This window comes from Carex rostrata, chromosome 7 (assembly GCF_964058835.1).
Source record: "Carex rostrata chromosome 7, lpCarRost1.2, whole genome shotgun sequence".
NCBI lineage: Eukaryota > Viridiplantae > Streptophyta > Magnoliopsida > Poales > Cyperaceae > Carex > Carex rostrata.
The window spans coordinates 12145981-12159361 of record NC_135924.1 but is presented as its reverse complement, the minus strand read 5'-3'; the positions used below and the strand labels follow the sequence as shown (position 1 = coordinate 12159361).

Here is a 13381-nt window from a genome sequence, read left to right as displayed (position 1 = left end):
AATTCTAATTTTTTGGAAGCCCGAAATATGTGTGGGATCTCTACACGGATGTTTACTAAAGAATCAGTGTAGAAAGCCATGAGAGAGCTACACGGACGTTTATTAGGAAATGTACACGGATTATTATTTAAATAACAGTGTAGAAAGCCTTGAGAGAGCTACACGGATATTTAATTAAAGAACCGTGAGGAAAGGTAGGCATTGTACACGGATGTTTGTTTAAATTAAAGTGTAGAAAGCTTGTGAGAGCTACACGGCCGTTTCATAAAAAGCCGTGTAGAAAGGTGTCAATTATACACGGTGTTTTGTTTAATTAATAGTGTGGAAAGCTGTTAGAGAGCTACACGGACGTTTATTAAAAAAAGCCGTGTATAAAGGTTATTTTAGGGTTTTGGTAAAGGGCGCGCCTTTTCCATCACCAAGTTGGTTATATAAAAGGCCTTCTCCTTCCAGCGCCGATTTGATCAACTCTCTCTCTCTCTCTATGATCTGATAATTTCAGAGGTGGATGAAAATCATGTTTTAATAAAGAAAGAGCTGATTAAATAAAGAGTTGGATGAAGATCTTCGAAAAAAAGGAAGAGGTGAGATGAAGGACCTTCAGAGCGGATGAAGAGTCGAATGAAGAGTCGGACGACTCTTCTTCTGACTCCGAAGGTTCTTCATCCATCTCTTCCCTTTTTTTCCGACGATCCTTCATCCATCTCTTTATTTTCACCTAGCTCTTTTTTTATTAAAACATGTATCTTCATCCTCCAAAAGAAAAGAACCCATCTGATCACTTCGGACTTTCGGAGGCGGATGAAAATCATATTTTAATAAAGAAAGAGCTGATCGAATAAATAGTCGGATGAAGATTTTCAAAAAAAGGGGAAGAGGTGAGATGAAGGACCTTCAGAGCGGATGAAGAGTCGGACGACTCTTAGTCCGACTCTGAAGGTTCTTCGTCCATCTCTTTTCCTTTTTTTTGAAGCTAGGTCCATCCAACTTTTTGGTTTTAGCTAGCTATTTCTTTATTAAAATATGTATTTTCACCCGCCCTGAAGAGTCAGACGAAGAGTTGCGCTAAAGTGTTTTTGGAGGATAATTTCATAGCCGGATGAAGAGTCGGATGATGGACCAGAGCCGGATAGGGAGTCGATGAAGTGTCGGACGATCTCGTCCGACACTTCGTCCGACTCTCTATCCGATTCTGAGTGTTCTTCATATTTCCGTGCTTCCAGTCCTTAAAAGAATTTTTTAGTTTATATGGATTTAACTTTTGTAATTAATGCTCAATAGGAATTTGTAATTTTTGTATAAAGGGCGTTGCAACGGGATTGAAATATTATTTTGATCACTTTCTTCAGATGCGAATTTTTTTTATAAAATAAATGTATATGCAATTATTTGAATTATGTATTCACTTCTTGAAAGACAAACACGGATTTGTCAGGAGCAAAATCCAATTTTAAGTAGGGAGTTAACTGAGAGGACACATCATATATTTTTAAAAAAGAATCTCTATAACACAAGATTATAAGATTTTTCGGTATTGAAATTAATGAAAATAAAATAAAACAGTAATATAAATAGAAATGACATGTCTATAATGTAAAACATAACATATTAATATTTTTTTTATTAAAATTTTGACCTGCGATTTTTAAAAAAAATCATATTCGTAATAATTTCATCTAAGCAAATTATATAAAAATTGTATAGAAAAGAATTTGCGTGACCTACGTGTCCCCTGAGAAGAGTGTGGATCCCCTGAGATATCTCATATTTGCGTGACCTACGTGTCTGGTTTGTATTCGGGGATAGCCCGGGGGCCAGTATTGTTTTGAGCTTTGCGAATTGTGCAGAACGTCTTTGAACGGTTAAGATTTTCCAAAAAAGTCACACAAAATATGAGATATCTCAGAGGATGCGAAATCGGAAGAAAGTCACACAACATATTCTACACGGACGTTTAATAAAGCGCTGTGTAGATATAATAAAAAGAGGTTTTCCGTTTTAATTAATAGTGTGAAAAACAATTCTACACGGCTGTTTATATAAAAGTCGGTGTAGCTCTCTCAACTTTCTACCCACATTTATAGCTAAATGTCCGTGTAGAAAGGTTTAGGGTTACAAAAAGCTTTTTCAAGCAGGCTTCCAGCGCCGTTTTGATCAATTAATACTCTCTCTCTCTCTCTCTCTCTCTGTATTGAATTTGTCTGATTTCTGCGCAGACCGGAGCTGAGCTCTTTGAAGTTAATTTGCATTTCTCCACTCTATCCTGCTAGGTTAGTCTTCCTTTTTTCTCTCGCTAATTTTCTGGTACTTACTATTGCTTAATTATTTAGGTCAGTTATTTATTAATGCATGCATGCTTGATCTGTTTAGGTAATGTAAATAACTAATTAGTGTATTGTGGTCCAATAACCGACCTATTGATGCTTTTAGGTCCATGCCCGTTCAAAATTAATCTAATAGGGATTAATTTTGGATAGTCCCCCGCTTGGGACTGCTCTTTGAATATTGTGTCTCATTTAGGATGTGAACACATTAATTAGCGGGATTTAATTATTGTTTGAGAAAAATTCTACAGCATTTCTCCTTATTGCTCCTACGAGTATGTGGTTTACGCATACTTGGGGAGTTAAGGGGAAATGCTGTCGAATTTTTCTTAAACACTAATTAGATCCCGCTAATTAATGTGTTCACATATGAGGCATAATATTCAAGGAGTGGGTTACGATTGTAAACCGGCCCGTTTGTAAGCCAAGAATTTGTAACAATGTATATATATATGTTGCTCGACCACCATGACTAATTGGAATCATTATTTTAATTTAATTTACAGATGGATCGAAGTTGGATGTATGAATTGCGACGTGATAGTGCAGAATATTTGGCTCGCGTTGATGAGTTCATAAAATGTGCCGAGAGTTATAGAGTGAAGACAAAGGATAACGACATCTTGTGTCCTTGTAGAGATTGTAGCAATTTTAAAAGATTTGGGGACTTGGAAGAAATTAGAGCTCATTTGATTTGTCGGGGATTTCAGAATAGATATACGTGTTGGTTTATGCATGGTGAGAAAATTGGGGAATGCAGTGCTACCAATAGAAATTTTGTTTTGGAAGACAATGTTGATATTAATGTAGAAGTTGTTGATAATTTTGAGCTTCATTCCAACGATGATTTTGAGAATGTCGAAAATTTTGATAATCTACTTGAACTTAATTACAACGAGGATGATTGTGTGAATATTGACGAAAATGCCGAATACGATTTTATTGAAAATCTAGAAGACATGTTACATGATGTGGAAGATGAAATTAGTGATAAAAATTATAAAAAATTTCAGTATATGTCTAATGAATCGAAAAGGCCGTTATATCCCGGGTGTACCAAATTTTCAAAACTGTCAGCTGTGTTGAAATTGTTGAACTTAAAAGCAGACAATGGTTGGAGTGACAAGAGTTTCACGTCCTTATTAGAGCTCTTATGAGATATGCTCCCAGATAACAACGAGTTACCCTGTACAATATATCAGGCGAAGAAGTTGATCTGTCCAATGGGCTTGAAGGTCGAAAAAATACATGCATGTCCGAATGACTGTGTATTGTACCGTTGAGAGTACAAGGCCATGCATGTTTGTCCTAAATGCGGTGTTTCACGGTACAGACGTAAGAACCAGGACACTGACGATGGTAACGATGAAGGAAACAAGGGTCGGGCTCCGGCTAAGTCGGTGTGGTATTTTCCGATAATACCGAGATTCAAACGGTTATTTGCAAATTCCAAAGATGCGAAATTATTGCGTTGGCATGAAGACGAGCGCAAAAGGGACGGTAAACTAAGACACCCAGCTGATTCTCCTCAGTGGAGAAACATTGATAGAGATTTCACAGAATTTGGTGGCGAATCAAGAAACCTTAGGCTAGGGTTGAGCACAGACGGAATGAGTCCGTTTGGAAGCATGAGCAGTCGGCACAGTACTTGGCCAGTTCTTATATGCATCTACAATCTTCCTCCTTGGTTGTGCATGAAACGCAGGTATATAATGATGTCATTACTAATCCAAGGACCCAGACAACCCGGAAATGACATAGATGTATATCTCGCACCGTTAATTGAGAACCTCCAAAAATTGTGGAGGGATGGCGTCCGGGTGTGGGATGCGTACGGCAAAGAGCAATTTGAGCTGCGGGACATGGTATTTTGCACCATAAATGATTTCCCCGCGTACGGAAATTTATCGGGCTATAGTACTAAAGGAGCAAAAGCGTGCCCTATCTGTGAAGATGACACGCAGGTGCTGAGGTTGAAAAATTGTAAAAAGAATGTTTTCATGGGGCACCGTAGGTTTCTTCCTATTAATCACCCATACCGTAAGAAGAAGAAAGAATTCAACGGGAACACAGAGCTTGGAGTGGCACGTCGTCCGTTAGACGGGAAGGGTGTCTTCCTGCTTGTTAAAAATCTTAAAGTTGTTTTCGGAAAATGTGCCAAAGCACCTCCGAAAAATATTTGGAAAAAGAAGTCCATATTTTGGGAGCTACCGTACTGGGAATATTTAGAAGTGAGACACTGCCTAGATGTCATGCATATTGAGAAAAATGTCTGCGACAGTCTGATCGGCACATTGTTGAATATTCCGGGGAAGACTAAAGACGGTATCAATGCTCGAAAAGACATGGTGGAACTGAAAATACGACCCAAGCTTGCACCGCAGGATAAAGGGAAGCAAAAGGCATACCTACCTCCCGCAATGTGCACAATGTCGAAGACCGAGAAAACAAGCTTCTGTAAATGCCTTCATAGTATTAAAGTCCCATCAGGGTATTCCTCGAATATTAAGAAACTTGTGTCGATGAAGGACCTAAAATTGATTGGTCCGAAATCCCACGACTGTCATGTTTTAATGACACATATGATTCCTGTTGCAATCCGGGGAATTTTACCAAAGCCCGTTCGACAAGCCATCACGAAGCTTTGTTTTTTCTTCAATGCAATTAACTCCAAAGTGATAGACCCGCTAAAATTGGACGCTCTGCAAAAGGAGGTCGTAGTTACTCTTTGCCATCTCGAGATGTATTTTCCGCCATCTTTTTTCGATGTTATGGTTCACCTTGTTGTTCACATTGTGAGGGAAATTAAGATTTGTGGCCCCGTGTTCCTGCGGTATATGTATCCATTCGAGAGATTCATGGGTATTTTGAAAAGTTACGTACGGAACCGACATCGGCCCGAAGGTAGCATCGTAGAAGGATATTCCACGGAAGAGGTGATTGAGTTTTGCACCAACTACATGACCGGTGTTGGTCCTATTGGCGTTCCAAAATCTCGATACGAGGGAAGGCTCCAAGGAGTAGGGACTATTGGGTTGAAAGCCATAGTTGCTGATAGAGATGAACTGTTAAAGGCACATTTTATTGTAGTACAGCACATGGCAGATGTCACTCCCTATATAGATGAGCACATGGCAATCCTTCGACAACAGAACTACACGAGAAGTCAGAAGTGGATTATTGACGAGCATAACCGTTGTTTCATAGGATGGCTGAAAGAAAGAGTGAAGTCACACTCTGAAATGTCGCCCGTAAGTGAAACGGTTAGATTACTGGGCCAAGGACCCCGAATGGTTGTTAGAACATTCCAAGGGTACGAGATTAACGGATATACATTTTACACTAAATTACAAAGTGATAAGAGCACCATGCAAAATAGTGGGGTGACGTTGGTGGCGACGTCTCAAGAATTCAGTAGATCAGGGGATGCCCGGCCTGTAATGGCATCAAAGTCATATTACGGTGTTATTGAAGAAATTTGGGAGCTCGTTTACAATGCTCACCTCAGCATTCCCTTGTTTCGGTGTCAATGGGTCGAAGACCGTGGTGTTAAAGTTGATAACGACGGGTTCACAGTGGTAGATTTCAACAAAGTTGGGTACGTTGATGATCCGTTCATACTCGCCAAGCAAGCAACCCAAGTCTTTTATGTCACTGACCCGAGTGATGCTAGGTGGAGCATCATCTTACCCGGAAAAAGAAGGATTGTTGGGATAGAAAACGTAATCGACGAAGAAGAGTACGACCAGTTCGATGAGATACCTCCATTTTGTGCCGATGTGCAAGCTGAGATAGCAACAACTACTGAAGAACAAGACGAAGCAAATTACATGAGATGTGACCACAGTGAAGGACTATGGGAAACTGTTCAAACAGTGGAAAAAAAGAGAAAAGGAAAAAAAAAACCAAGGTATAATATTTATTTCGTTTAAACGTGAACAATTTCATATTTATATTCCAGAAAAAAAAAACAATTTATAATTTTATTTCTTTTATAATTTTTCAGAGATGAATAGCCGAATGAAGAGTCAAACCATAAGATCTTAATACTGTTTTGTATGATCTGTTGTTCAATATTATGATTTCGATCGTATCATTGTTTATATGTAGTGTTTTTTTTCAGTTTACATATTTACCAATATTGTGTAAATGGCAGATTTTTTTATAAACGATATTCACAACCGAGCTTCACGGATTATTACATAAAAAACCGTGTACAATTATATTTCTACACGGTTATTTATCTAAATATCCGTGTAGCTCTGTTAATTTGTAATATTTTTTTAATGTATAATTTAATGTATTAATTTTCTTTTTTTCTTTTTAAATTGTGGAAACCCCTTTCTACACGGATAAATTTTAAAATGTCCGTGTATAATTGAACTACTGTTTTTTTAAAAAAAATTTCTTTTTTTGGCTAGCCTCCAGTTTTGCCAGCCATTTGTTATCAGATCAATTCCAGAACAGAGAATTTCCAAAATAAGCATACCAAAAACCCTAAATTTTCGAAATCTCCAAATTACACTAAATTATACAAAGATCATACAAGTCCATATTGTGTAAATGCATTGGTAAATAATATTTGTTATTTTCTTCACTTTAACCAAACACGTTAATGTATATCTATAACATTTTAACATTATTAATTATTTAGATAGCATCATTTATTTAACAAAAAAGAAAAATTTATAGAAAACAAAATGTTGATTAAATTAAACAAAATATATTACATCAAAAAGGATCCTGGCTAATACATCATATAACACCAAAAAACTGATTAAACAAAATACAGAAGAAGAAAACAAAAAAAGCTAGCTAAATTAATAAAACAAGCCTTCATAAAGGCCCTGGCGCGACCCCGGCCTCCTCCTAATCCAGGGGCTCTTTGGCCTGATCCAGCGATCGCCCCTCCTTATGTACGGCTTTGGTGGTGGGTGCCCCCTTGGACTTCGGCATGGCACCCTTTAAGGCGGCCACGGCCATGTCCTCCTGTAGTTGGGAGGAGGCCTGAGATAGCCGGGAGGGACTTCGAAACCGGGGGGGAGTTCGAAATTAACATCAACCTCTTCGGGCGGGACGTAGCCGGAAAGCCATGGCCACGACACATTTGATGGGTGAGCACTGCTGGCCGGAGAGTCTTCGGCCATTTCTACTTGCAAAGAAAATTATCTTGATCGAACTAGTTTTATATAGTCGGAAGAGCCGTTTCGTCTTCTAAGAATTTTAAATTAATAAATATTTGCACACGGACGTTTTAATAAATATCCGTGTAGAAAGTTAAAAGATCCGTGTAGAAAGTTAACAGATCAGTGGAGACATTCTCTATCATTTCTAAACGGTTTTTTACTTGAACATCCGTGTAGAAAGTTAAACGATTTTGCTATTAAAACTAAAAATGTGCTTTCTAATTAATTATCTAATGGAAGTCGGAACGGCGTCGCTTCAAACTCTGAAATTTAATTATTTATAAATATTTGAGTTCAGATGCAAATTAAGTTTAAAAATATAAAAAAACATAAAAATATGTCTTTACATTTCGAACTTCCCAAGGCGCGAATTTGTTTCCGCGAACGCATAGAATTTATAATACACGGATTATTAATGAAATAACCGTTTAGAAAAGTCTTCCTTCACAGATGTTTAATTAAATATCCGTGTATAAATGGTTTGCGCGAAATAAAATGCGCGCTGGGTCGGCTTCTTTTCAAAATCCACGCGTCTCCTCTAAACCCTAACCCCACGCGTCTCCTCCTCTCTCTTTCCGTGGTTCCTCCCTCTTGGTGCTGCCACTGTTGGTGTTTCTCTCTAGTTGGTGAACCTCTAAGCTCCTCTCGCTCGCTGTAGAAAGAACGATGACACATTCAGGTGAGGATAATGTAGAAGGAGAGAATGTAGCTGTCATGGAAGAAGAGGTCTCGCCGGCTCGGCCTGGAAAAAGGAAAAGAGGTCCGACAATGTGCAAGAAGATCACTGAGAAGAAGGAAATATTGCCAATCGAATTCCACAAGAACGGCTGTGCGAAAGGTGACAATCGGGCAAAGTACTCAAATTTTTGTGCCTCCACGGTGAAGAAAAATGCATCTATCCTGGTTGAGCGCTGGGATCAGTTTGATCAAAAGAAGGACAAGGACCAATGGTGGAACATTGTGAAGGTAAAGTACCTAACAATTCTTTTTTTTTTTTTTTGTTGGAGTGGATCATGAACTTACATGCAGTAGTTTCGTTGTCAATCAGGCCCAGTGGAACATCGTGGATGACCCAAAAGACAAGATAAAGGGAGTGTCTTTGAAGATAATGAATGAAGCTTGGAAGCAATTCAAGAGCAGGCTGAAAAGAGATTACATGGATTAAGGGAAAGATCCGTTGCCAGTGTATCCTTGGCTGACACAAGAGGTGTGGGAGGAGTTCCAAGCTTTGAAGAAAACAGAAGAATTCAAGGTATGTAACTTTAGGTAACTCATTAGAGTATCTCCAACAGTGATTGCTTATGGATTGCTTATGCTGATGCGTCAATTGTTTCTGTAATTGCTGGGTTGTACGGCTATTGCTTATTTAGCAATTGTTGGAATTAATTTCTTAATTGCTAATTTAGCAATTAATTTCAATTGCTGGATTGGAGATGCTCTTAGTTTTTGTTCTTTCTCAATCTGTACTCATCTTCCTTAAGTAATGGATTTACTTTGATGCTTGCAGAAAAAAAGTGAGCAGGGCAGGAAGATCGCCAAAATGAACAAGTACCCGCACAAATTAGGGTCGGGTGGTTACGAGGGTAAGTCGAAAGAATGGGCAAAAGTTCTTTTGCAAAACCAAGAGTCTGACTCACCCGTGGTTAAGATCAAAAATCCTAGGGGCCAAGATTGGCTCATGGGAAGATCTGAGGTAACCGTTGAGGGGCGGATAGTACTCCCAAAAGACGTGGAACCCGTTGCTCATAAAATGGTAAGAGCCTTTTGTTATAACTGTGTCATTCAAACAAAATCATAACTCTGTGTACATTACTTAGTGTTTTTTTATAACCAATTTTTTAATTAACAGTTGGAGGTGGAGGAGGAGATCACTTCTGGTGCCCGGACTGTCGCAAGACAAGAAGATTCCTTGACCTTGGCGCTCCCGAATCCAGAACACACCGGTCGAGTTAGGGGCAGAGGGGTCTACACGGGCTGGAAGGAGGAATTCAATGGAGCCAAACCCCATAGAAGACCTCGTGCCAAGGTCAACAAAGACGAGATGGAATCAAGGTTGGCGCAGGTGCGCCAGGAGGTACGCGAGGAGCTTTCAATAGAGTACAACCAGAAGCTGGCTGAGCTGGAATCAAGGATGGTGAACCAAATGCACCAAATTAGGCAGTCATCCGAGGACCGACCTCCCGTTTCACCGGGAATTCGGCGAAGCAGTCAGGCATCCGGGACCGAAGTGATAGGCGGCTTGGACAATCTAAAGGTAACCACTACTTGTTCATAATCGAAAGGTATTGTTGATTCTCGCGGTTAATTCGCTAGACAATATTATTTCATTCTAAAGACAACTAATTGCTGATAATTCTTGCAGGAGGCCACAGCATGCGACCTCGTCATGTATTTCGGTACTACTCCTCTGACCATTGCTAAGGGCATTGTATATCCTCCTGCAGCCGGTGATCAGTTGAGGCCCAACTATCTCCGCGTAGCGATTGAGAAGATCACGCAGGATTGGGCTGTGAGAATACCTCTTCCTGTCCCTACCGATGAAATGGCGGTGCTTGATGATGCCCGCTTTTCGACAGTCCAATGGCCGAAAAATCAAATTATTTTGGACAATGTACGTAAACTCAAAATACAATAGGATATCTTATTCAAATCATTCTTTTCGAATACTTGAAAAAGACATATACAAAATTTGATACAGACACGAAGAGGTCAAACAATCAATGAGGATGAAGCGTTGTCACCGGTACGGGACATGGAATTATACTTGGTGTCTGTTGCGCCAGAAGTGCCTGATGCGCAAGTGGATGCGCCAGTAGCTGCGCCAGTAGATGCGCCAGTGGATGCGCCAGTGGATGCGCCACTAGACCGTACGGGGCTCACAGCAGAAGAGGTTAGCCGTTTGCCTGGTGAGTTGCAGACTCTCCACGCCCACTTGATGAAGGCACCCAAGGACATGGCGGCTGTTACCTTCACTGTCCCCCCCGGTATGTTTCTACACGATGGCAGGGAGGTCGTGCTGCCTTTCACAGAATTCAACGACTTTCTACAGGGCGCCTCGTCAAGCGATAAATGGCTCGATGTGGGAGTCATCACCGTTTTCCTCATGTTAGTGACCAATCAATTATTTATATCATGTGTATAGCACTCAAATATATACTCTAATGTAAAATGATGATTTTTCAGGTTCCTATCCCAGAAATGCCGTGAGACCGCAACGAAAGGTAAGGTGAACTTGTGTGCACTTTTGGACCCCGGCAGAATTAATGGAAACATGTTGGAATGGTATGAGGATGATTGTGTCGACTACTTGCGTAAAGCGATGCATCATGCTCGTGGGGATCAAAAGAAATTTCTTCTCCTGCCATACCACCAAAGGTAGGTTACTTGTAACCCTTAATTGTTTATATTTTCAGTTAAACAATTACACAATGAACCGTAGCAAACACTTGTGTCACCATTACATGCTGAAATATATATGTCACTAATTTTATGCTAAAGTACTACAATTCTTCTCTGCCCACAGCTCCCACTGGTGTTTGTTGGTGATTGTGCCACTTGAAAATACGATTTATGTCATGGATTCAAGGCGGCCCGACAAATCCATCACCACAATGCAGTCCAAAAGAGTCATGCCTGTTATAATTAAGTAAGTTATCTAAATATCACTTGGTTTGATTTTTTTTTTTTAATTGTGGAATTGCTGATTACAGTCACTCAATTTTGTAAGGGCTTTTCTGCAATATGTTAAAGAGGGTGGTGTGCAAAGCACGGGTAAGAGCAGAAATAAAATGAATGGGAAGTGGTTGGAGGTGAGCACACTATAATTTTATAATTTCATATTTTTGGGTTCAAAAATTTTCTGACATAGGCTGCTGAATATAAATTTCAGTGCCCGCAACAGATTGAAGGTTGGGAATGCGGTTATTACACGATGTTTTTTATGTTTCTCTTTGTTGAGAGCATACAATTCAAATGGCCAACATATCCGGTATGTAATTCATATGTTTTGCCTTGACTTGTCCATACAATTAATATTGATTTCCTCTAAACTTGTTTTATTAGTTGCATTGTTATAATTGCAATAATTTATTTCTATAAAGCAAAACAGAGATGTAGTTGCCATATTTTTGTAACTTGCATGTTTTGAATTTTTTTGTAGTATTCAGCAAAGTCAAAGAGTTACACCAAGGAGCAGTTAGATCAGTTTAGATGTATGTGGGCAGATTTTTTTATAAAACAATTTTGTAAACCAGAATATGGACTTGTATGATCTTTGTATAATTTAGTGTACATGAATTTTGTATTAATTTTTTATATAATTTGGAAATTTCGAAAATTTAGGGGTTTTGGTATTCTTATTTTGGAAATTCTCTGTTCTGGAATTGATCTGATTTTAAATGGCTGGCAAAACTGGAGGCTAGCCAAAAAAAGAAATTTTTTTTAAAAAAACAGTAGTTCAATTATACACGGACATTTTAAAATTTATCCGTGTAGAAAGGGGTTTCCACAATTTAAAAAGAAAAAAAGAAAATTAATACATAAAATTATACATTAAAAAAATATTACAAATTAACAGAGCTACACGGATATTTAGATAAACATCCGTGTAGAAAGGTGTTTCCACAATAAAAAAATAAAGAAGAAAATTAATACATAAAATTATACATTAAAAAATAAGAGAGCTACACGGATATTTAATTATACATCCGTGTAGAAAGAACATTCAATATAAAAAAAATATTACAAAATAAGAGAGCTACACGGATATTTAATTATATATCCGTGTAGAAAGATCATTCAATATTAAAAAAATATTAAAAAATAAGAGAGCTACACGGATATTTCATTATACATCCGTGTAGAAAGGTGTTTCCACATTAAAAAAATATTAATAAATAAGAGAGCTACACGGATATTTAGATAAATAACCGTGTAGAAATATAATTGTACACGGTTTTTTTATGTAATAATCCGTGAAGCTCGGTTATGGAGAGCGCCAGTGTCAAGTATTTGTAAACGGCTGTGTTTGTAATAATCCGTGTAGCTATTCAGTAATTGTACGCGGTAAATAACCGTGTGTATATATACAAGGATTTCTAAACCGTGACAGCCTACGCGGCGGGAAATCCGTGTAGCTTGCTTGTTTATGTCCGTGTATAATCACTTATTCTGTAGTAGTGAATGGACGGACCAAATTAATTCCATCTAGGCTAAACTCCATCCGGTAGCTGTTGAGACTTAGGGGGCCTGCTTTGAGATTCGTGCCAAGTAAAATGAATGGTCCAGATTCACCACTTACACCTCAGGTACCTGGGGTGATGCGGATCAGAAAATCAAGCATTTTTAACTTGGATTGATGAGAATCAAGAATTGAAAATTCGACTTCAAGAAACTGTTTACAATAGTAGTTTTTGACAAACTCTTGATGCATATGAAAATAAAATTGAAATGTCGTCATTTGTAACTTGCAGTATTATTCTGATTTTTGAGGTTTAGTTTTGGAAGTATTTACATTGTTTTAATATGAAATAATGGAGAGACCAAATGAAGGCATTTGATTCCTCTCTTTTTTCATTATTATGCTATCTTGGAGTTAGATTTTTTTTGTAATGGCATCATTAACCATCTGATCAAAATAGTGTAATTTAGTTAAAGCATGCTTATTTGTACCTCCAATTTTTGTTTTGTTAACAAACTCCTATATCTTGAGGGCCAATTAAAATAATTTTACTTCTTCTTTTAGAGATCTTTTTTCTCAAACCATGAATAGCATCTCAATACATACTAGTGAAGCATTGCTCATCCTATATACCATTGGCTGTAGAATTAATATGTTAGCAGACTTTTCACTCTGAAACTATGTTTATTGGC

The 13381-nt window shown here is 38.3% G+C and overlaps 1 protein-coding gene across 1 annotated transcript; it reads left to right on the top strand.

Moving 5' to 3' along the window:
* Window positions 1–3573: 3573 nt before the first annotated feature.
* On the top strand, window positions 3574–7435 carry LOC144557158 (uncharacterized). The gene is made up of 2 exons (XM_078305687.1): window positions 3574–6190; window positions 7169–7435. Exons 1-2 carry the CDS (start codon window positions 3620–3622, stop codon window positions 7433–7435), a joined length of 2838 nt encoding a protein of 945 aa, XP_078161813.1. The 5' UTR covers window positions 3574–3619.
* Window positions 7436–13381: the final 5946 nt, after the last annotated feature.

What these genes read in the sequence shown, in the direction of transcription:
- LOC144557158 (XM_078305687.1), top strand. Translation starts at nt 3,620, where the DNA reads ATGCATGTTTGTCCTAAATGCGGTGTTTCACGGTACAGACGTAAGAAC. An exon ending in GTGAAGGACTATGGGAAACT is followed by an intron (nt 6,191 to 7,168) that starts GTTCAAACAGTG and finishes GCCTTCATAAAG; the next exon opens with GCCCTGGCGCGACCCCGGCC.